General features: G+C 41.7%; 1 protein-coding gene across 2 annotated transcripts; it reads left to right on the forward strand.

Annotated features, from left to right (window-relative positions):
- Window positions 1-6716: 6716 nt before the first annotated feature.
- PAK1IP1 (PAK1 interacting protein 1) lies at window positions 6717-22753 on the forward strand. Of its 2 annotated transcripts, none has more exons than XM_012440348.3 (10): window positions 6717-6850; window positions 9064-9229; window positions 13642-13762; window positions 13837-13911; window positions 14692-14744; window positions 16403-16548; window positions 16640-16737; window positions 19423-19522; window positions 20252-20372; window positions 20528-22753. In XM_012440348.3, exons 1-10 carry the CDS (start codon window positions 6767-6769, stop codon window positions 20740-20742), a joined length of 1179 nt encoding a protein of 392 aa, XP_012295771.2. In that variant the 5' UTR covers window positions 6717-6766; the 3' UTR covers window positions 20743-22753. The 2 variants fall into 2 exon arrangements, with proteins under 2 accessions (XP_012295771.2, XP_012295772.2); XM_012440349.2 differs by having other exon boundaries at window positions 9067-9229.
- The last annotated feature ends 1503 nt before the right edge of the window (window positions 22754-24256 follow it).

Genomic DNA, 24256 nt, shown 5'->3' on the forward strand with positions numbered 1-24256 from the left:
TTCAAAACATTCTGATCATTCAATCATTCACCAGTTATTTATTGAGCCATTACTACAGTCATCCCTTAGTATCCATGGGAGATTGTTTTCAATCCATGATTGGTTGAATCCAGGGATGTAGAACCCACAGATGCTGAGGGCTGATGGCATACACAGAATCCCCTCAGATACCAAAATCCTTCGATGCCCAAGTATAAAATGGTGTAGTAGTTGCAAAGAACCTACACACATCCTCCCATAAACCTTAAATTCTGTTTACTTTTTTTTTTTTTTTTGAGACGGAGTTTCGCTCTTGTTACCCAGGCTGGAGTACGATGGCGCGATCTTGGCTCACTGCAACCTCCGCCTCCTGGGTTCAGGCAATTCTCCTGCCTCAGCCTCCCGAGTAGCTGGAATTACAGGCACGCGCCACCGTGCCCAGCTAACTTTTTGTATTTTTAGTAGAGACGGGGTTTCACCATGTTGACCAGGATGGTCTTGATCTCTTGCCCTCGTGATCCACCCGCCTCGGTCTCCCAAAGTGCTGGGATTACAGGCGTGAGCCACCGCGCCCGGCCCTAGATTACTTATAATACTTAATACAATGGCTATACATTACTTCTTGTGGGTTCAACAGTAGTATCCGGCATGCGGCAAATTCAAGTTTTACTTTTTGGAGTTCTTGTTTTTAAGACAGAGCCTCCCTCTGTCACCCAGGCTGGAGCACCATGATGTGATCTTGGCTCACTGCAACCTCTGCTTCCTAGGTTCAAGTGATTATCCTGCCTCAGCCTCCCCAGTAGCTGGAATTATAGTCACCCACCACCATACCTGACTGATTTCTATATTTTTAGTAGACATGGGATTTCACCATGTTGCCCAGGCTGCAGTGCAGTGGCATGATCTCATCTCACTGCAACCTCTGCCCTCCAGGTACAAATGATGATCCTCCTGCCTCAGCCTCCCTAGTAGCTGGAATTACGGGCAACTGCCACCCCTGGCTTTTTAGTTGAGACGGGGTTTCACCATGTTGGCCAGGGTGGTCTCAAACATCTGACCTGAGGTGACATGATCGCCTTGGCCTCCCAAAGTGCTGGGATTACAGATGTGAGCCACCGTGCCCAGCCTCCCAAATATTTTCAATCCATGATTGGTTGAATCCAGGGATGTAGAACCCACAGATGCTGAGGGCTGATGGCATACACAAGGCAAGGCAACTGGCATTGGTGATATAGTGGAGTTTATCCGGAGTGAATCTCCCCATGTCTTCAGGGGAGATTTTATTGATTACCAGCTGTGGCAGACATTGTTAGGTGCCACCCAATATTGATTTATTTTCTTCCATTATAACAATTCTGGCCGGGCGTGGTGGCTCACACCTGTAATCCCAGCACTTTGGGAGGCCGAGGCGGGTGGATCACGAGGTCAAGAGATCGAGACCATCCTGGTCAACATGGTGAAACCCCGTCTCTACTAAAAATACAAAAAATTAGCTGGGCACGGTGGCGCGTGCCTGTAATTCCAGCTACTCAGGAGGCTGAGGCAGGAGAATTGCCTGAATCCAGGAGGCGGAGGTTGCGGTGAGCCGAGATCTCGCCATTGCACTTCAGCCTGGGTAACAAGAGCAAAACTCCGTCTCAAAAAAAAAAGACTACATTTCCAGCTTCTCCCTTGAAGCAAGATGTGGCCAGGTGGCCAATCTGGCTAAGAAGATCTAAATAGAAGTATTAGAAGGGGACTGGGGAAAGCTGTGTGGGAAAAGGGTATTTGCTAACCTGGAAGGGGGCCTTTTTATCCTCTACTCTCTCCCCAGGTCTGGTGCTGGGATTACAAATATGACAGGTGGAGTCAGAATAACTCTGCAGCTATCTTGGCTATGAGGTGACATGAGGGAAGAAGTCATACAGAATAATACGGTGATCCAAGACAGAATGAGTCTGGGTCACTGATGATTAAGGACTCTTTCCACTAGCACTAGACTGGCCTACTACTGGTTTATTTCACTTAATAAATGTCTTGTTTAAACCACTATTGTTATGTCACGTTAAATACACTTCCTAACTACTATAGCTTAGACAACCAACAAAAATGTTAAAAATTCTCTTTCTGTAAAAAATTTTTTTTTACTTATTTTAGGACTGACTTTATTTCACACAAAGAAAATCACAATTATGGCTATGACCAGGTAAGTGTTGAGGCTGCAGTTGGAAAGGAACGTAGAAGCTGAACATTGAGGAGGTGGTAAGGAGACTGAGGAAGAGAGAGGTCAATGTAATCATGCTGAAACCACCTAGGAAAATGGCAGCAGCTGTGGTGAGGAAGGAGCCTCAGGCATCTAGGATCACCTCCCCCTTGATCTCTATACTGCATTTCAATAGAAGAAAAGGCTGGCTGGCTGGCTGACTGGCGCCTCCTAAATAACCTTCCTATAAGACAGCAGGCATGGTATGGGGGAATCTCTCCGGAAGACACTGTTTTTACTTAAACAAGATCAAACCCCCACCCCACTCCTCCATTCGAGACTAGAAACCTTTCACATGTAATTCCTAAAACTGTAAACCCAAGACCCTTTCGCGCGTTATTCCTAAAACTGTAAACCCAAGACCCTTTCATATGTGATTTTTAAAGCTGTAAACCCAAGACCCTTTCACTTGTAATTTCTACGGCTGTAAACCTAAGATCCTTTCGCGTGTAATATCTAGAGTGTAAGCCTACATAAAGGCAGAGCTTCTTTGTTAGGGGAGCTTGGCTGTTTGCACAAAACATAAAGCCTTGCTCCCGGGCCGTAATAATAAAACCCCTTCCTTTTCTAGTTCAGTGTCTGAGAGGTCTGTTTCTCACGGCTGCTCCTGCTTCAGTGGAACAGAAGGTTGTGAGCAAGATCCCAGGGAAAAGATGGGCACTTAAGGCCTTGGAGAGGACAGTGACCAGGAAGGGCTCACAAGTACTGTTTTGCTCTCTAAAAGCCCCAAATGCAAATCTTCTGTTTCAACTAGATTACTCCCATGAAGCAGGTGAAGCAAATTCTATTTGGGCCCAACACTGGGCAGGTTCGGAGCAAGCAGAGCATTATCTCCACTTCCCTTTGTGCTGGGAAATAACAAACCGGACCAAAACCTCTGTGAATACATTCACACGCAACCTCCATAGTCCTCGAGTTTAACAGAGTTGCTACTTGTCGCATTGAGAAAGGAGAATTCAGCAGGAATATGAGACTCTTGTGATATTTCTAACAGGGCTGATTTTTCTCTACTATATCCTGCTTTTACCCCGGGATGTCCACTTTACTACCCTCACCACCCAACAAAAAAAAAAAACTGGCTTTTACTCTAGCAAACCAAAGCTAGGCACTCAACAAATATTTGTTGAATGAATGAATAAATCAGAGCATACGTAGCTCAAGTGCAAAAACCTTTTCAATCAATAATTTAAAAGCAAAGCCACAAAACAAGATAATCCTCTTGTGCTTTAGTATTGATTAATGAACTCTCAACATTGGTTGTTTCTTGGCAGCTGCAGATTTCACAAGAATGAGATTAAATGGCTTTTTACATCCTGTGTTTGGAGAGAACAGAAGGCTTTACGGGAAGTTATGCTCAGTTCAAATCCAGTTAAACAGGTATAAAACTCTCCATTGTCTTTCTCCAGACAATGAAAATCCGCAATCTTAAGATCCGAAACTGTTGAAAAACGCGCACTTTGAATGAAGAGACCTTCCAAACAGGCTTTGTGTGAGCAACACAGCTGTTTATTCACCTGGGTGCAGGTGGGCTAAGGCCGAAAAGGGCATTAGCAAAGGGCAGTGGGATAGGAGTTGGTTTTGTAGGTCTGGGTAGTTTTTTTCGGGGGCAGGGGTGTTGCAGAGTAAGTCCAGTTACAGTGGTGGACGTTAGGGGCAAGGAGTATACATGACCACAAGTTCAGTTACAATGGCAGGGTTAGGTGAGAGGTATTTATATTATCATAAGAACAGTTAAGATGGCAGGTTGGGTGAGGGGCTTGTCAGGGAAGCTCCAATGGGTGATTAGGGACAATGGGGAACGCAGGCAAGGGGTAGGAGACAGCCGAGGCAAGCAGGACTTCAGACATTCAGGCTCCAGGCTTGCATATGGAGACCTGACAGAAACTACTGCCACAGCCATGCATAAAATGGAATGCTGCTGCTTTCCTCTGCTAAAGCGAGTGTTCAAGGCTGAGGACCCATAAAAAACAGCATTACTGGCTCTACTGTTATTTAGCTGTGTGTTCTTAAAAAAGTCACTTTTCCGGATGTATCTCAGCACTTACAACCTAAGACTGAATCACTGCATTGTACTCTTAACGAGTTACCCTTACACTAATCTTTTTGAAACTGTACTTAAATCTTAATGTTCTCCAAAAATGTACATCCACATGTTTGCATGTGATTTCTTGGGATTGAAAACCCCTGAAACTCGTCTATGAAACCCTAGATTAGTAACAGCTGGACTAAGTGTTGTCTAAGTCCTCCGAGCTCTATACTTGGTTCCACTAATTTCTAAGTTTTGGGGATTTTTTTGTTTTTTGATGTTTTTAGAAAAACCACTTTTAGTTATGTTCATGGTGCTTACACCATGGTTTCCATTCTAGAACCAACCATATTCTAAACTTCCCAGTTGGAACAAAAGTTACTTAAGCAAGTAAAAGTGTGACTGTAACAGATTCTGAATACAGTAGTCACCTTTTTATGGTTAAAATTTATTTTTAAAAAAGTATTAAACAAGCATTAATTCTTCTCAAACAGCAGTTGAGATGTCCCTGGGGTAAGGAGACAGGGTATCAGGGACATTCCAGAAGTAACAGAATATACAAAGTATGACTTTGAAAGCTGTAGGGTTTTTTTTGAATTTTGGATGAGAGTTTAATGCTTTTGCATTAAAATGAACAGATATGTTGTGGAGTAAAATGCGTAAAGGCACGTTTTTAAAGATAAAATGTGAAACTGCAAATAAATGTCCTGCCTACTCAGTTGTTGTCTTCATGTCCAGAGCACACTCACTTCACACTCCTCTTAGTGGTACTCTGGTGGAAACAGTTATACATTACCAAAAAAAAATCTAAATCGTAAAATAATTTGACTTTTTGTAACACAGTGAAGATAACTAGCACAAAGTGAAAGAATGACTTTTTTTTTTTTTTTTGAGACAGTCTCGCTCTGTCGCCCACGCTGCAGTGCCGTGGTTCGATCTCGGCTCACTGCAACTTCAACCTCCCGGGTTCAAGTGATTCTCCTGCCTCAACCTCCCGAGGACCTGGGATTTCAGGCGCCCGCCACCACGCCCTGCTAATTTTTGTATTTGTAGTAGAGGCGGGGTTTCACCACGTTGCCAAGGCTGGTCTCGAATCCCTGACCTCAAGTGATCAGCCCGCCTCGGCCTCCCAAAGTACTGGGATTACAGGCGTGAGCCGCCGCACCTGACCAAGAATGATTTTAAAAGAGTGAACGAATACAAGGATTTCTACTAGACTGAAGACTAGTTTGTCAATAGCATTTCAGTGTCTGTGAAGTGCTTACATTTGGAGTTGACAAAGCTGGCAGATGGTAAGGCCTTTCTCCTGCACTACAATGACAACCAAAGCATCCAAAGTGAAATCATCTCCGCAAGACCCAAATCGGCCTCTATTAATTAATACGTACTGACAATCCAGAACACCAGAGAAGAAAAGTTCTTGGAAATAGAAGGGTGGAGGCGCTGAAGCATTGTATCGCACTTGAAATGGAGGCTGAAGATTTGACCAGGACGGACTATACATCTTGTTTATCAACTGACCTACTACGGTGTTTATGAGAACTATACGAACCAAGCTTTACTCTATTGGGAGTTTGTGGGAAAGCTGTAATGTCTAACGCATCCCTCCATCTCTCAACCTTATTAAACTTTTTTTTCTTTGAGACGGTGTCTGGCTCGTCACCCAGGCTGGAGTGCAATGGAGCGATCTCGGCTCACTGCAGCCTCGACCTCTTGGGCTCAAGCGATCCTCCCACCTCTGTCTTCAGCGTAGCTGGGGTCACAGGCGCGCGCCGCCAGGCCTGGCTACTTTTTAAATATTTTTGTAGAGACGGACTCCAGCTATGTTGCCCAGGCTCACTCCTCCCTCCCCAAGAGGTGCCGCAACCTTGGCCAATATGACCCCAGAGTTAAACAAGAGAAGCAAGCAGACAGGTCTCGCACACCGGGTCCCTCGAGGCAGCGCGGGCGCTGAGCCGCTGGAACAGGTCACCGCGAACCCTAAGTCCCACCCCTCCTTGCCCTGTTACGAAAGGTTCGTTCCACTGCTTCCTGAACAAAAAGGAACCGTAACTTCTACCCTCTTAGCACACAGCCCACACCAAATCGCACGCCAAAAGCCCCACCTCACTGCCAGGAACCTCAGCCACAGCCCCGCCCCACCGGGCCAGAAGTCGACCCCGCCTCCTACTGGATATCACGGAAATGAGGGTCTTCGCAGAGAATGTCCCGCCTGCTCCCCTTAGACGGACTTAGCTTGCACCTTCCTAAGATATGCCTGCTTGCCCTCAATTTTTTTCTTCTTGCGGTGAGAACGTCCTCATGTGGCATCCTTAGTTATTCTCCTCTTGGGAAATCCATGTGACCTTCCAGCGCTGAAAGTGTTTCCACGTTTACAGGCGACTTAAAGGCAGCCCTGAACCCATGACGTATAATTCGAGCGCCGATGGAGAAAGGACGCAGGCCTTTTTTTTTTTGACATCCGGTTCCGTCACCTCCAGGTTGAACCGGGCTGGCGGAAGAGGCACGTGGTGTGCTGAATGGAGCTGGTCGCGGGTTGCTACGAGCAGATCCTCTTTGGGTTCACTGTACACCCGAAGTCCGAGGCGTGCGGCGACCGCGAGGTGAGATACAGCGTACCGGGAGACAGCCGGAGGCGGGGCCGGGACGGTCAGGTTTGGTTCCTGCACAGCAGAGGTAAACATTGGAGCGCCTGCTGTTCCCTGTCAGATCTCTGGATGAATTGATGAATTAAACCTAAGACTTAAGGGAAAAGCTAACCTTTTAAAACACAGAATGGACATTTTATCAAAATGAGACAATATCTGCCTGTTACAGTAGACAAAAGGGCCACGGGACACAGAGGAAACGGCATTTCTGCATACGGACCAATGAGTCGTAGATGGTGGATATAAGGGTAGATCGATCCCATAAGTTGACAGTATTCGAAATTTAATGAAAAAAGATCTCACTCTTTCTCTGAATTTCTGTCCTAGAATTTTACAAATTATTAGAGCTAGATTAGGAGAAATCACTTACAGATAAAGCGATACCAGTTCGTTATTTGTTGGAAACTTATTTGCGAGCTGGGCAGTGGAGTTGCAAAGATGCTGGAGGTATGGATCTTGCCTTAGAGACGTTCCCTCCAGAAGGGTTGGAGGACTGAGGAGACACATAGATGGAGAGAAATTACAGCAGAATTACTAGGTGTGTGAATAGAAAGCTTTAGTAAATTGCCAGTAGTCAAATAGGTAGATAGGACTGTACTCGCGACTAGAAATCCTACCTCCTAACATCTAGCTCAATTTTATTCTTGAAGCAATTCTAAGTATTTTCTAGAAACCTGTTTTATTGAGCATAGTACTTCTTTATGAAGTCAAGGTGTCAATCTTGCATTACCCAGAAAATTTGGGAGTATGTCACTCGACCTGTTGCTTTTGTTTATTTTGTTTCCTACTCCAGTTATTTGCTTTTGGTCTTTGGCTGAAAAGTGATGTGTTTTGTATAGTCAAAGATGGTTACTATTGAGTGTTTTCTTTGTAGTGAAATTACTTAACTATGTTCCAGACACACAATAGGCCTCACAGCAATCCTGAGGCAGATACAGTTGTTCTCATTTTTGCAGATGAGGAACCAAAATGTTCCTCCTAAATAGGTTAAGTGACTGCTGAAGGCCATACAGCTAATAATTGGCAGAGCTGACCCAAAATGTCAGGAGCCCCCTAAGGGTCTCTGACATTTGAAGCTCTTAACTATTCCCCTATACTGCTACTAAATCTAAGCGATAACCTAGATAAACCCACATTATGTGAATTTGAAAAGGTTATTTGATTTAAGCCCATAGCAGCCCCCCAAGAATGCTTGATTCAGAGGAGACCCCCTTGGTCTTAATTGATGGAAGGAGTATCTATTGCTGTAATTATGAAGGACCTGATTTGCAGTAACACGTGTTCAAAGAAGTTTGGTGGGTGTTTTCCTTTTTCGGTTTGTTTCCCAAATACTTTTTGATGCAGTTCCTTCAGTTTAAGGAGTGTGTGTTTGTGTGTCTGTGTATTTTGCTGTCATACTTCACGTTCATCCAGACTTCCTAATCCTATTGTCACATGGCAATAAGCATACAGATGCTGAGATTTCATTACTGGTGATTCTCTGGGACTTATGTTGGTACTCATGGAAACATCCCTTTACTCTGTTGGTTTTTCTTTATAAGACTTGTTGCCAGGCGTGGTGCCTCATGCCTGTATTCTCAGCACTTTGGGAGGCTGAGGTGGGTGGATCACTTGAGGCCAGGAGTTTGAAACCAGCCTGGCCAACATGGCAAAACCCCATGTCTACTAAAAATACAAAAATTAGCAGGGTGTAGCGACAAGCACCTGTAATCACAGCTATTAGGGAAGCTGAGACATGAGAATCGCTTGAACCTGGGAGGCAGATGTTGCGGTAAGCTGAGATCGTGCCGCTGCACTCCAGCCTGGGTGACAGAGCAAGAATCCATCTCAGAAAAAAAAAAAAAGATTTGTGTAGGATCTAAAAGTCTTCTCCCGTCCAGTCTCCATTACTGTGTTCTAGAGTGGTGATACCCAGTGTTGCCTTCCCACCGCATTGCTTTACCTTCCTTATGAAGTCTCAAGTCCTTTGTGTTAAACTACATGTCATTTTATAGTTTTACATGTCATTTTTCCATTTGTAGGATCCATTGATAATTTTCATGAATCGCAGAACGATTTATCTTTTCAGTAACCCGATAAATAGGTTCCATGATTCATGAAAACTACCAGTGGATAGTTGGTAAAACTGTGGTGCGACTGTGGCATTAATTGTGTGTTTTCATCTTCAGCAGCAGTGGACTCCTGTGGCTGACTTCACTCACCATGCTCACACTGCCTCCTTGTCAGCAGTAGCTGTAAATAGTCGTTTTGTGGTCACTGGGAGCAAAGATGAAACAATTCACATTTATGACATGAAAAAGAAGATAGAGCATGGGGCTCTAGTGCATCACAGTGGTAAGAAAATTGTATCCCTTAAGATAAAAACATGGAGGTGTTCTTTAAAATTTGACTTCAGCTGAGCAATTTGTTGTATCTATTTTATAGAAGATTCTGTGGTAGAAGATAGAGGAATTTTTTTAAAAATGGTTTCTTAGCTTGGTGCGGTGGCTCACGCCTGTAATCCCAACACTTTGGGAAGCTGAGGCACGTGGATCACTTGAGGTCAGGAGCTTAAGACCAGACCCATCTCCACTAAAATACAAAAAAAATTAGCCAGTTGTGGTGGCACCTACCTGTGGTCCCAGCTACTCGGGAGGCTGAGGCAGGGAAATCATTTGAACCCGGGAGGCAGAGGTTTCAGTAAGCTGAGATTGCGCCACTGCACTCCAACCTGGGCAACAGAGTGAGACTCCATCTCGGGGGGGAAAAATGGTTTCTTGCTCTGGGTTGTCTCACAGTTCGTATTGGAAGACAGAAAGGAGGAACTTAACTCAGGGAGTAAGGGAGTCAGAGTGAGGTTTCACTGAAACCTTCCTTAAAATGAATCTGAATTATCTTTTTTTTTCTCTTCTCATCTGAATTATTTTAAAAGAGAAATGTCAGTTGTTAAGCAGATAAAGTTTGCAAGGAGGGAGAAAGGACATTGCAGGCAGAGCCGGCAGTATGAGGAGCACGAGTAGTAGCATCACAGCAATATCTCACTTTATTGAGGGCATATTGTGTACCCCTCAGTGTGCCAAGAAAGTAGTTTTATCTGTAGTTCATAGAAGAGAACACCTAGTTTCAAAGACGTTACTTGACTTGCCCAAGGTCTCCAAACAGTGGAACCAGAACTTGAACCTAGGTCTAAAGCCCATGCTTTTGACCGCTGGTGTGCATGGGAAGCCGTAAGCTGTTGTGGATTATGAGAAGGTTAAGTTGGAGTATGAGGGGCTACAGAAGTAGATGGGACCAGATCCTGGAGTCCTTGAGAGAAGGCAGGTAGAGGCTGAATGGGAGGGAGGGAGCAAGCAGGCTAATGAGTGATGTGGGCTTGAGGAAAGTACTGCCAGTTTGATATGGGAGGGCTGCTGACTAGAACCCAAACAGAAGGACTGATGAAGGCCTGCCCCATTGGAATTGGCAGCTATGGATCGAGCAACATCAGTTTGCAAGGTTTTCTGAGTTTCTTCGGTAGTAAGCCCCAGATATTTCCTTAGAGAGAGGATGGTTACTTGGTGTGTGCAGTAGGAGCATTGAGTTACAAGGGAATTAAGAATTTTGGTGAAGGAGTAGATTAGGTTGTCAGCATAGAGGAAATGTGTTTTCAAGGACCTGGAGATCTCTGAAATACAAAAGCAGGTGGAGTGTGAGTGCAGGAAGGCGTAAAAGGGATGGGAAGATGTGAGCTTGTGGTCGGCAAATAGGTTCCCAGAGGTCAAGATTTCTAACGTGGAACAGCTCTATGTGGTAACGATGCCCAGGCTGTGGGTAGGGGGTACTGAAATACAGAGGAGGCAAAGATCACTGGAGTTGAAGTCAAGGAGTAGTAATTCCCGCCTTGTTGGGTTTTCCACACTGGTGGTCAAGGTACCCGGGATAGTGGCAGAATCAAGGGAGAGAAAGCCTGAACGGGTAAATTTTTTTTTCAGTACCATTTTATGCTGTTTTTATTGCATTTTCCCAGGGGACAGAGAATGAGGAATAACTTAGCTAAGAAAGTTGGTTTTCTGCAAAGGCAGATAAAATAGGTGCCTTTTTTCCTATCCAGTCTTTCTTGTGTTTCAGAGGATCCACACCAGGCATTGGTTTCCAGCAGTAAATATGTAGCCATAAACGGCTTCCTTCTATTAGATGTTCTCTTAGTTTATTCAGACTACTATAACAAAATACCTTAGATTGAATACTTTTTATATGATAGAGATTTATTTCTCACAGTGCTAGAGGCTGGGAAGTCTGAGATTAAAGCACTAGCAGATTTTCATGTCTGCTAAGGATTGGCTGTCTGTTGCTGTGTCTTCATATGGTAGAAGGGCAAAGCAGCTCCCTATACAATTCTGTAAGGTCCAGCTTGAGAGTTGGAGCCAATTTTAAAAAAGCAAACAAACAAACAAAAAAAGTTGTTGTTTTTTTTATGAGGGGTCTCGCTCTGTTGCCCAGGCTGAAATGCAGTGGAGTGATCTCAGCTCGCTGCAACTTCCACCTCCTGGATTTAAGTGATTCTCCTGCCTCAGCCTCCCTAGTAGCTTGGATTACAGGCACCCACCACCATGTCCAGCTAATTTTTGTATTTTTAGTAGAGACGGGGTTTTACCATATTGGCCAGGCTGGTCTTGAACTCCTGACCTCATGTTATCTGCCCACCTCGGCCTCCCAAAGGGCTGGGATTACAGGCGTGAGCCACCTTGCCTGGCCAAAAAAAAAATTTTACAAGGTCAATAATCTTGCTCATGAGTCATCCTCACCTAAAGGTCCCACCTCTTAAACTATCACATTGGCAACTAAGTTTCAGCAAATGAATTTTGGGGGACACGTTCACACCATGGCAGACTGTCCATAACTGCTTTAACACCTGTCTTACCCTTCATCGGCTGTGCTTTGAGTGTTTTAAATATAAATTCTTTTTTTCTCTTTTTCCCACACCCACTTCATACAAAGAAGCCTTCTGTCTCAGGTTTGGAAGAAATAAGTTAAATTTGATCTGCCCATACCCATTAGTACAAGAATTCAACAATAAGAAAAGGAATTACATAGAAGGAGTTTAGACTTGGGGGGTGAATGAAAGAGGGTTCTTGGTTTCTTGGTTTCCTCCGTTCCTTGTATAAATCCTTTTTTTTTCCTTTTCTTTTTAAAAATTCTTTTCTTTTTTTTCCTTCAACTCTTATTTTAAGTTCAGGGGTACACATGCAGGATGTGCAGGTTTATTACATCAGTAAACGTGCCTTGGTGGTTTGCCACACAGATCATCCTATCACCTAGGCATTAAGCCAGGCATTCTTTAGCTGTTCTAATGCTCTCTCTCCCCACACCCTTCCCCTCCCACAGGCCCCAGTGTGTGTTGTTCTCCCCTATGTGTCCATGTGTTCTCATGATTCAGCTCCCACTTATAAGTGAGAACATGTGGTATTTGGTCTTTCTTTTTCTTTTCTCTTTGTTTTGTTTCTTTTCTTTTCTTCTTTTGTTTTCTTTCTTTTTTGAGAGGGAGTTTTGCTCTGTTACCCAGGCTGGAGTGCAATGGCAGGATCTCAGCTCACTGCAACCTCCACTTCCCAGGTTCAAGCGATTCTTGTGCCTCAGCCTCCTGAGTAGCTGAGACTATAAGCACACACCACCACGTCCAGCTAATCTTTGTATTTTCAGTAGAGATGGGGTTTCGCCATGTTGGCCAGGCTGATCTTGAACCCCTGACCTCAGGTGATCTGCCCGAATTGGCCTCCCAAAGTGCTGGGATTACAGGCATGAGCCACCACACCCGGCCAGTGTTTGGTTTTCTCTTCCTGCATTAGTTTGCTGAGGATAATGGCTTCAAACTTCATCCACATCCCTGCAGAGCACATGTTCACATTCCTTTTTATGGCTGTATAAATCCTATTTTTCTCAGTGTTGGTAATAGATAAACTTTTTTCTAGGTTAGCAGATGTAGGAAAGTAAACTTTCCAAAGTGAGAAATAGAATAATAAGGAGAGGAAAATATGAACAAATGAATGAGAAGTGTTTAGAAATGGATCAAAACAGGTCAGAGTGATAATGACCTGATCGTGGCTGATTGGGTGGCTAGTTTAGAAAGTGGAAGTCATGTGGCAGTACACCTGGTTTGTTCCCCAGATTAGCTTCTTAGCCAGTTAGTTTTGTTTACTTCTGCCCAAATTATCCTAGCCAGCCATTTCCTAAATTTGTAATTTGAAGAGGTAAAGCAAGAAAGTGAACTGATTCGTTCAAAAATATATCCAAACTGGAGATACTCTGCTGAAAATATTTGCATAGATTTTAGCAGTTGTACATATACGAAAAAATGTTAAGATATATTTTAGTAATATTAAGACATTGAGGCCAGGCACGGTGGCTCACACCTGTAATTCCAGCACTTTGGGAGGCTGAGGTGGGCAGATCAGTTGGGTCCAGGAGTTCAAGAGCAGCCTGGGCAACATGGTGAAACTCTGTACCTACAAAAAATATAAAAGTTAGCTAGGTGTATTGGTGTGCACCTGTAGTCCCAGCTACTCAGAAGGCTGAGGTGGGAAGATCACTTGAAGCTAGGAAGCAGAGGCTGCAGTGGGCTAAGATTGTGCCGTAGCACTCCAGCCTGAGTAACAGAGTAAAACCCTGCCTCAAGAGGAAAAAAAAAAAAGGCATTGAGTGTTTTACTTAGCATAGCATAGCCTTCAAACCAGAAATGGAGTTTGCATTTAAAATGAATATTATTTTTGCCTGTTTTGGTTTTTTCACAGGCACAATAACTTGCCTGAAATTCTATGGCAACAGGCATTTAATCAGTGGAGCGGAAGATGGACTTATCTGTATCTGGGATGTCAAGAAATGGGAATGCCTGAAGTCAATTAAAGCTCACAAGTGAGTTGGGCTCTTCCCTTTGGCATTCTCCATGTGCCAGTCAAGTTGGGGACTAACTGTTGGTTTCATTTTAGAGGACATGTGACCTTCCTTTCTATTCACCCATCTGGCAAGTTGGCCCTGTCGGTTGGTACAGATAAGACATTAAGGTAAGTCATTAATGCTCAAGAGCATTTTTCTAAGGTGTATCTTTTACTACAGCTCTCCACCATTTAAAAATACTGTGAAACGCCCTGCCTGTTTCACAGTGTTTTTAAATGATGGAGAGCTGTAGGAAAACATAGTGGCTCATGCCTATAATCTCAGTGCTTAGGGAGGCTGAGGCGAGTGGATCACGAGGTCAGGAGTTCAAGACCAGCCTGGCCAATATGGTGAAATCCCGTCTCTACTAAAAATTAAGAAATTAGCCAGGCATGGTGGCAGTGCCTGTAATCCCAGCTACTGAGGAGGCTGAGGCAGAGAATTGCTTGAACCTGGGAGGCGGAGGCGGAGGTTGCAGTGAGCCGAGCGCACCACTGTATTCCAGCCTGCTCAACACAGCGAGGCTCTGTCTCAAAAAAAAAAAATACTATGAAACAAGGGAAAGGTCAAAAGCTAGTGAACCTTTTCATAATGGTAGGATAAAGATGATAAGCTCTGTATTCAAGCATGTAATTTTGCTCCAATCATCATAGCTGTAAAGTGAAGATTTTAGGAAGGGAAACCTTTGGAAAATACAATGGTTACAATGTGTTAAAGGGATATGGGAATGGAGCAAACCTTAATCCTGCCTGATAATATTTCAAGATGTTGCTGTAAGGAAGATAGCAGGTCTTTTAAATAGCCAATATTTAGTAAAATTGTCACTTGAGTAAGTCGTCATTATGCTTGTTCTTTTACACTTAGTAAAAGTTGGTGATCACACCATAAGTGAGCTTCCTGTTTTGCAGAACGTGGAATCTTATAGAAGGAAGATCAGCATTCATAAAAAATATAAAACAAAGTGAGTATTTTTGTTTGAAATACAGGTTGAGAATTCCTAATCTGGAAATCTGAAATGCTTCAAAATCTGAAACTTTTTGAACACTGATGTGATGCCTCAAGTAGAAAATTCAACACCCAGGCCGGGCATGGTGGCTCATGCCTATAATCCCAGCACTTCAGGAGGCTGAGGCAGGTGAATCACCTGAGGTCAGGAGTTCAAGACCAGTCTGGCCAACATGATGAAACCCCATCTCTACTAAAAATACAAAAATTAGCCAGGTCGGGTGGCAGACACCTGTAATCCCGGCTACTTGGGAGGCTGAGGCAGGAGAATCACTTGAACCTGGGAGGCAGAGGTTACAGTGAGTCTAGATTGGCCATTGCACTCCAGCCTGGGTGACGAGCAAAATGCCATCTCAAAAAAAAGAAAAAGAAAATTCAACACCTAACCTCATGATGAATCACAGTCAAAACTTTGTTTCATGCCCAAAATTATTTAAAATATTGTGTAAAATTACCTTCAGTCTAGGTGTATATAAAACATAGATGACTTTCATTTTTAGATTTGAAACATGAGTTTCATGGGTTGTATCCTTGAGATATTTTGCTGTTTAAATGCAGATATTCCAAAATCCAAAACAGTTCTGGTCTCAAGCATTTTGGATAAGGGATACTCAACCAGTGTATTTTACAGTGACTTAATGGACTATGAATATAGATAGATACACATTCTTATGTGTGTGCATGTTACACATTTATTTCCCTGCATGGTGGTGTTTACCTCTGAGCAAATGCTTTGGATTACGTTATTTTCCTATTTTATTTGTTTTTTTTTTTTTTCTAAGACGGGGTTTCACCATGTTGGTCAGGCTGGTTTTGAACTCCTGACCTCAGGTGATCCGCCTGCCTTGGCCTCCAAAGTGCTTGGATTACAGGCGTGAGCCACCACGCCCTTCTATTTTCCTATTTTAGATCTAGATTCTTGTGGCTTTGCCACCTGCCTTTGATTTTTATTTTATTTTATTTCATTTTATTTTATTTTATTTTTGAGATTGAGTCTCGCTCTGTCACCCAGGCTGAAGTGCAGTGGCACAATCTCAGCTCACTCCAACCTCTGCCTCCTGGGTTCAAGTGATTCTCCTGCCTCAGCCTCCCAAGTAGCTGGGATTACAGGTGCATGCCACCATACTTCGCTAATTTTTTGTAGTTTTTATAGAGATGAGGTTTCACCATGTTGGCCAGGCTGGTCTCAAACTCCTGGCCTTAAGTGATCCACCCACCTTGGCCTCCCAAAATGCTTGATTACAGGTGTGAGCCACTGCACCTGGCCCACCCTTGACTTTTTGAACCTAGATTATTTTCTAAAAAATTGAACTTGTAAAATGTGTAATGAAGAGCAAATGGGATAATGGATTTGAAAATGCACATTATAAATATTTGCTGTTTTTATTACTATGATCATTTTATGTTTTATTTATAAAATAATAAATAGGCCAGGCATGGTGGCTCATGCCTATAATCCCAGCACTTTGGGAGGCTGAGGTGGGTAGATTACGAGGTCAGGAGATCTAGACCATCTTGGCCAACATGGTGAAACCCCGTCTCTACTAAAAAAAAATTAAAATTAAAAAATTTAAATAAAAAATAATAAATAAACTTTATTTTTTTCACTTACAGATGCTCACATAGTGGAATGGTCCCCAAGAGGAGAGCAATATGTAGTTATCATACAGAACAAAATAGACATCTATCAGCTTGACACTGCATCCATTAGTGGCACCATCACAAATGAAAAGAGAATTTCTGCTGTTAAATTTCTTTCAGTAAGTAATCAGAAATCAGTGACCGAAGTTTGTGGTGATGGCTGGAACTGTTGATGACATTCTGCATATTTTTATTTTTCCTCTCTCCTAGGAGTCTGTCCTTGCAGTGGCTGGAGATGAAGAAGTTATAAGGCTTTTTGACTGTGATTCGCTAGTGTGCCTCTGTGAATTTAAAGCTCATGAAAACAGGTAATTTTACCAATCTCAGGTGTATATGTTGAGCCTTAATAAATGGTATATATGCAGTAGTTTCTTAAACCAGGGTATATGTTTTTATTAACTGCAGAAATAATCAGACATACCTACGTGGACAGTATATGGTATCTGGAGTCTAATAAAATGGTGGAAAATGTTATCTTCATGGCCTTTAATAATGCAAAAGTGGGCTGGGCATGGTGACTCACGTCTGTAATCCCAGCACTTTGGGAGGCTAAGGTGGGTGGATCATGAGGTCAAGAGATCGAGACCATCTTGGGCAACGTGGTGAAACCCATCTCTACTAAAAATACAAAAATTAGCTGGGTGTGGTAGTGTGCACCTGTAGTCCCAGCTACTCGGGAAAGCTGAGGCAGGAGAATCGCTTGAACCCAGGAGGCAGAGGTTGCAGCTAGCCAAGATCGCACCACTACACTCCAGCCTGGCTACAGTACGAGACTCCCTCTCAAAAAAATAAATAAATAAATAACAATGCAAAATCGGTGAAATTGTGTTTGGGACTAGTTATTTGCACAAGATAGTTTTTTAAATGTCTGTTAGATTTGGAGCCTGAAGTCAAGCATATTTGAACAAACAAAAGATTAAACAATCTTGAGCTTTGTTCCCAACTACTTTCGTCCTTTTACATAATTCCCCTTGCCTACTTCTTCCCCTTTTACGAGTGATTTTTTTTTTCCCTGCAGGAGAAGTGAATTGTTATTGAGTTCCAGTTTTGTGTCAGTCTTTATTACCTTTTAATGCTTACTCTATTTCTAGGGGGTAGATAATCTCAAAGTGGCCTGGCTAAGATTATCCCACTCTCAGGTAATGGAGCTGAGAGCTGAACCCAGTTTTATCTGACTCTTAGATCCCTGCTTTTTCCAGGAATTTTGAAAAAGTTGATCTAATGTACAGAGTTATATTTTGATGTGTTTCATTTGCATGTTCTATGTCTCAAATGAGTCTTAGTTCTTATTTATTAAACAATGGTTAAGTTTTAAGAAATCTGTACTTAGAGTACTGTAGTCACTAAAATAAAGGCCTTACTCTTTCCCTATATTGGGAAGTAAACATATTCTTCAAGGTCACCTATTCCAGATACACTAGTAACACTTAAGATATTTGGCCATTCATTCAGTCAACAAGTATTCGGTGATCATCATTATGAAATACTACATGAGGTATTTAATAATGAACAGAAAAGACAAGAGCTTGTGCTCTCATGGCTCTTCTATTGTAGCAAGGCAATAGATTATAAAGTAAGCAGATCATTATGACAGAATGGAAATAGAAAAGTAGAATGATTAAGGAATAAGGGTAATTGGTTTAGATAGGATGATGAGGGAAGGAGATGTGAGATCTTAAGAATAAAAAAGGAGCTAGTTTTAAAAATAGAGAGTAGGGCTGGGCACCGTGGCTCACGCCTATAATCCCAGCACTTTGGGAGGCCGAGGCAGGCGGATCACCTGAGGTTGGGAGTTCCAGACCAGCCTGACCAACATGGAGAAAACTCCATTTCTACTAAAAATACAAAATTAGCCAGGCATGGTGGCACATGCCTATAATCTTAGCTACTTGGGAGGCGGAGGTTGCAGTGAGCTGAGATCACACCACTGCACTACAGCCTGGGCAACAGAACGAGACTCCATCTCAAAAAAAAAAGGAAGAGAGAGCCACAGATGCCAAGACCCTGAGGGAGAACAGAGCTTGGTGTATTTTAGGAGCAGATAGAAGACCTTTGTGACTAGGTGAGAGTGCGCAAGGAAAGAGTGGTGGAAGCCAGATGGTGCCTATAATCATATTTTTTCTTACTATGGAAAAATTTAAAAGCATTTAGACTGGTTTATGGTACTAACTTTTTTTTTTATGGTACTAACTTTTTAAATTAATTAATTTAATAGAGATGGGGTGTCACCATGTTAGCCAGGCTGGTTTCGAACTCCTGACCTCAGGTGGTCCACCCGTCTTGGCCTCCCAAAGTGCTGGGATTACAGGTGTGAGTCACCGTGCCCAGCCTTATGGTACTAACTTTTTAAGACTCGCCACCAGCTTTAGCAACTGTCACTGTGTGGCCAGTCTTGCTTCATCTATATGCCCAGCCACTTCCTCTCCCATGGTATTTTAAAGTAGACCCCAGTTTTGTAGAGTTTTAAGCCTGGAAGTTACATGATTTGATTTACATTTTTAAAAATTGTTAAGGGGCAAAATAGAAGCAGAAAGGCCAATGAGGCTACTTCTGTGATCTAGAAGAAAAGTGATGGCAGCTTAGACTATCAATGGTGGCACTGGAGTGGAGGGAAATGGGTGTGTGGGAGAGGCCTTGATTCATCGTTTCTGTTGTCTTTTCTCTCCTGACTGAACTTGGAATTTCTTGAGATGAAGGGCTTTGTTTTACTCATCTTTAGTTCCTTTATAATAACCTGATTATTTATAGTTATCTATTGTCTTTTCAACTTTTCCTTCAGATATGGTGGGCAGTTGATTTTATCTTGTATTTTGGGCCTGAATACGATTCACTAATGGAATGTGAAGCATAGTTATATTTTAAGGCACCATTCATTGAGCAGTTTGTAAATACTTGAAACGTTGAGAAAGCACTAGTCTGTGTGTGTAATTTTATAACAATATTAGACTACTTGGAGGAAAAGATCTTTTATGGTGTTAATATTTCTATCCTAGGGTAAAGGCCGTGTTCAGTTTTGACATTCCAGAGCATCATGTTATTGTTACAGCATCGAGTGATGGTTTCATCAAAATGTGGAAGCTTAAGCAAAATAAGGTCAGTGCTTTAACACAATCTAAATGCACTTTAATACAAGTCTTGCTCTTAAGTGAGGTAGAATTTTTTTTAAGGGTCATAAGACATAGATCTTTAAATAAACTTTTTAAATCTCCTCCAGGCATGATTGATATTAATGGTTTTAAAGTTAGGGTTCCCAAGGAGCTGCCTTGATGGTTGTCATTTCTGAGTCTGAGCTGGCAGGATCCCAGAACTCTCACTGCTCTTTTTAGTCAGAGAAGCTCTATTTCCTCTCTTGTATATTGGAGTTCTCTGGAAGCTCTTAGGTAAAAATACTGCCATTGCTAAAAACAATTTGGAAGCTCCTGATCAGTTACGGAATTAACAAACCATTTGAACCAGACAGTTTGGAAAATTAAATTCCCTCCTGTAGTCTTCTTACAGTCTCTCTTGGTTTATTCTTTGTTCTCTCATAGACACATTCTATGAATATGGTTTGTTGAATGTTTCTTTTTCCAAGGTTCTTTGTTCAGCCCTAGAAGTAAGACCTGATTCTTTTCTTCAGAATTTTCAGTTTCTGAATACTTCTCAGAAATTGGCTCTGTGAATAACATAGTCAAACTAACCATGAGTGAAGATGATATATTGCTTCTGAATATCATATTTTGTACTCAAGAAAATACAGGAAGTTTTAAATTAAGGTAACTTGATTATGGCAAAAGAAATTATTGAAAATTCACATTATGAATGTTTGTTTCTTCTATTTAGAAAATTCGCCCATCTTTACTCTGTGAAGTAAACACTAACGCCAGGCTGACATGTCTTGGAGTGTGGTTAGACACAGTGCCAGACACAAAAGCAAGCCTTCCTCCAGCTGTAGAGCCTTCTGGTAATCGAGTTTGATTGTTTTGAAATAAATAATCTGTTATCTCTTAAATTGCAGAAGTGGAGGAAATCTAGATAATTTCACTTTATTGGCAGCCTGTGTGTATTTCAATCAAGGGGGAAAAACAGGGTTTAAAGGCACTGTCTTTTGTGTTTTAGTAAGTAAAGAACAGTCCAAAATCGGCAAAAAGGAGCCTGGTGACACAGTGCACAAAGAAGAAAAGCAGTCAAAACCTAGCACAAAGAAATGCGGTTTAACTGGTGACAGTAAGAAAGCAACACAAGAAAGCAGCCTGGTATCAACCAAGAAGAGAAAAAGGGTAGAAGTGTTGGAAAAGAAGAGGAAAAAGAAGAAAATAAAAACAATGCAGTGAATCCCAGGTGTCTCCTCAAAGAACCCTTATAGATGGAATCATTCTTGATTCTGTCTATATGGAATCAAATCAGATGTTTAATTTTATTTTTTCACCTGAGTAAAAGCAAGGAATTTCTTCCTTTGAAGAAAATATACATATTAAAAAGCCACTTTTAGGGTTTTTTTTTTTTAAAACAGTGGTAAAATTACTTTTGGCAGACAGTGTTTTGTGAATTATGTATCATGTTGATATATAATATGTTAATGTGTCATATGTAATTTTTACTTGTACAAAGCAAATAAAGATCTTTCTCAAAACATAATATAAAATAATATAAAATATTGAACACATTCTTTATCAGATTTGGATAAAGGAGTCATTATTCAAAATTTTCTCCTAAAAGGGGAAGAATTTAAGAACTGCCTTTGGCTTCTTCAAATGATAAGTAGTAATTTTAATGCAAATTGGGTTTATTTTGGTAACAAGGTATAAAAAGATTTTCATACCAAAAATTAAGATAAACTTAAAGATTATGTATATATAAGATATATATGTATGAAACAAACATATGCTTAAGTTTAGGACCACATACGTAAGATCACAGAGAGGTTGGCAGACTTCTTTAAACTACTCTTTTTCCAAGCAGTAGATGTACAAAATAATTTAAGGACAGGAAAATGACCTTTCTGATTTTTATTTTATTCTTTTCAGGGCATCAGAAAAATTCACTTAGCTGATCTTCTCATAAAATTAGTCTTAAATCCAGCCTGTTGATTAGTATCTTTCATCTCTTCTTAATTGGAAAATTATTTTTTTCAGTAAGTTGCTAGATGTTTTGAAAAGACGCATTTTGGCTGGGCGTGGTGGCTCACACATATAGTCCCAGCATTTCGGGAGGCTGAGGCAGGCTGATAGCTTGAGCCAAGGAGTTTGAGACCAGCATGGGCAACATAGGGAGACCCTGTCTCTCCCAAAAACTTAGCTGGGAGCTACATGCACCTGTAGTCCCAGCTACACAAGAGATGGAGGTTAGAAGAATGGCTTGAGCCCAGGATGTGGAAGTAGCAGTGAGCTGAGACTGTGCCACTGTACTACAGTTTGGGCAACAGAGCCAGACCCTGTCTTAAAAAAGACACATTATTGGGGATCCATAGGTTTGTATTAACTGGGCAGATATTAGATAACCTGAGACCATCAGAAGAAACTTCTGATTAGGCAGAATAAGATATCTAACAGGCACTGGAATTATCTAGGAAATGAACCAAATTGTGTGTCTTTTTTTTTTTTTTTTTGAGACGGAGTTTTGCTCTTGTTACCCAGGCTGGAGTGCAATGGTGCAGTCTCGGCTCACCGCAACCTCCGCCTCCTGGGTTCAGGCAATTCTCCTGCCTCAGCCTCCTGAGTAGCTGGGACTACAGGCACGCGCCACCACAAATTGTGTGTCTTAATATCAGTCTACTCCTCTTTGTTAGCTTATTTCAGGCCTATTAACATAAATATAGATCATTGCCTTGTTTTTCTCAATTCAACTTAAATTTTGAGATCATTGTAGATTCCCATACACTTGTAAGAAATAATACCAAGATTCCACCCGGTTTTCCCAATGATAACATCTTGCAAAACTAGGACAATATCACAACCAAGCCAAGATATAATAGAAATGATAGTAATCAAGATATAGAACATTTCTATCACAATGATCCTATCTGTTGTCCTTATAAGTCATACTTTCGTCTTGTGCTCATATAGCTACGCCCACCTTCGTAACCTCTGGCACCAGTGATCTGTTCTCCATCTCTATAATTTTGCCAAAATTATAATTGGATTATACTTTCTTTTGGGAATGGCTTTTTTCACTCACCATAACCTCTGCGCATTGATCCAGACTGTTGCATCAGTAGTTCTGTTTTTAGTACTGAGTAAGATGTCAATATAGATATACCATAGTGAACACCTGTGAAAGGACATCAGGAATGTTTCCTGTTGTTAGGTATCTAAATAAAGCTGCTGTAAACATTTGTGTACAGGTTTTTATGTGAACCATAGTCTTTATTTCTCTTGGATAAATGCCCAGGAGCTCCAAAGTTTTCCAGAATAGTTGTATGATTTTACATTTCTACAAGTAATGTTTGAGTGATCCAGTTTCTCTGCATCGTTTCCAGCATTTAATGTTACTCTTAGCCATTCTGGTAAGAGTGTAGTGATATCTTACTGTGGTTGTAACTTAGAATTGCTCTGATAGCTAATGATGTTAATCATCTTTCCATGTGCTTATTTGCCATCTGTGTATCATAATTGGTGAAATGTCTTTTGTCCATGTTCAAATTATATATTTTATTCTTTTTTGCTGTGTATTTCAAGAGTTTTTTCTGAGATGGAGTCTCACTCTGTCACCCAGGCTGGAGTGCAGTGGTACAATCTTGGCTCACTGCAACCTCCACCTCGCAGGTTCAAGCGATTCTCATGCCTCAGCCTCTCAAGTAGCTGGGATTGCAGGTACGTGCCACCATACCCGGCTAATTGGATTTTTAGTAGAGATGGGCCAGCCATGTTGGCCAGGGTGACTTCAAGTGATCTGCCTGTCTCAGCCTCCCAAAGTGCTGGGATTAACAGGCCTGAGCCACCACGCCCAATGGAGAATTTGTTATATATTGTAGAAATATTTGTAGGAAAACATTTTTGCCTAGTCTGTAGCTTGTATTTTATCCTAACAGTCTTTTGCAGAGCCAGAATTTTTTTATTTTGTTGAAATCCAGTTCATCAATTTTTCCTGTCGTGGATCATGCTTTTAGTGTTAAGCCCAAGAAACCTTTGTCTAGGAAAGGTTTATCTCTTTGTCCTCAAGAGGTTCTATGTTTTCAAAAGGTTTTGTAGAGTTTTACATTTAGTATGTGTTTAGTAAATGTTTAATTTGAAGTTTATTTTCTTGCCTATGGACATCAACTTGCTCTAGCCCCTTGTTGAAAAGACTGTCCTTCCTCTATTGAAATGCATTTGCATCTTTGCCAGAATTCAACTGAGCATATTAGTGTGGGTCTGTTACTGGGCTCTCCATTTTGTTATGTTGATCTGTGTTGATCTTTTTGCCAGTACCACACAGTCTTAATTACTGCAGCTATATAATAAGCTTTGAATTTAAGTAGAATGATTCTCACCCTTTTTCCTTCTGCCTTTCCATATAAAATTTAGGATAGTTCTATCCTTCTCTCAAAAAAAAAAAAAAAATTATTTACAGTCGTGTCACGTAATGACAGGGATACATTCTGAGAAATGCCTCATTAGATGATTTCATTTTATGTGAACATCATAGGGTGTACTTACACAAACCTAGATGGTAGAGCCTGCTAACACACCTCTAGGCCATATGGTACAGTCATAGTCTTAAGTGACCACCATTGTATATGCCATCTGTTGTTGACCAAAATGTCATTATACTGCAACCTCTGCCTCCCAGATTCACGAGATTCCCCTGCCTCAGCCTCCCTAGTAGCTGGGATTACAGGTGCACACCACCATACCTGGCTAATTTTTG

Source organism: Aotus nancymaae, unplaced genomic scaffold (assembly GCF_030222135.1).
Source record: "Aotus nancymaae isolate 86718 unplaced genomic scaffold, 86718_ANA_hifiasm-v0.15.2.pri h1tg000051l, whole genome shotgun sequence".
Taxonomy (NCBI): Eukaryota; Metazoa; Chordata; class Mammalia; order Primates; family Aotidae; genus Aotus; species Aotus nancymaae.

What these genes read in the sequence shown, in the direction of transcription:
- PAK1IP1 (XM_012440348.3), top strand. Translation starts at nt 6,767, where the DNA reads ATGGAGCTGGTCGCGGGTTGCTACGAGCAGATCCTCTTTGGGTTCACT. An exon ending in GGTACAGATAAGACATTAAG is followed by an intron (nt 13,912 to 14,691) that starts GTAAGTCATTAA and finishes CCTGTTTTGCAG; the next exon opens with AACGTGGAATCTTATAGAAG. An exon ending in CTGCTGTTAAATTTCTTTCA is followed by an intron (nt 16,549 to 16,639) that starts GTAAGTAATCAG and finishes CCTCTCTCCTAG; the next exon opens with GAGTCTGTCCTTGCAGTGGC.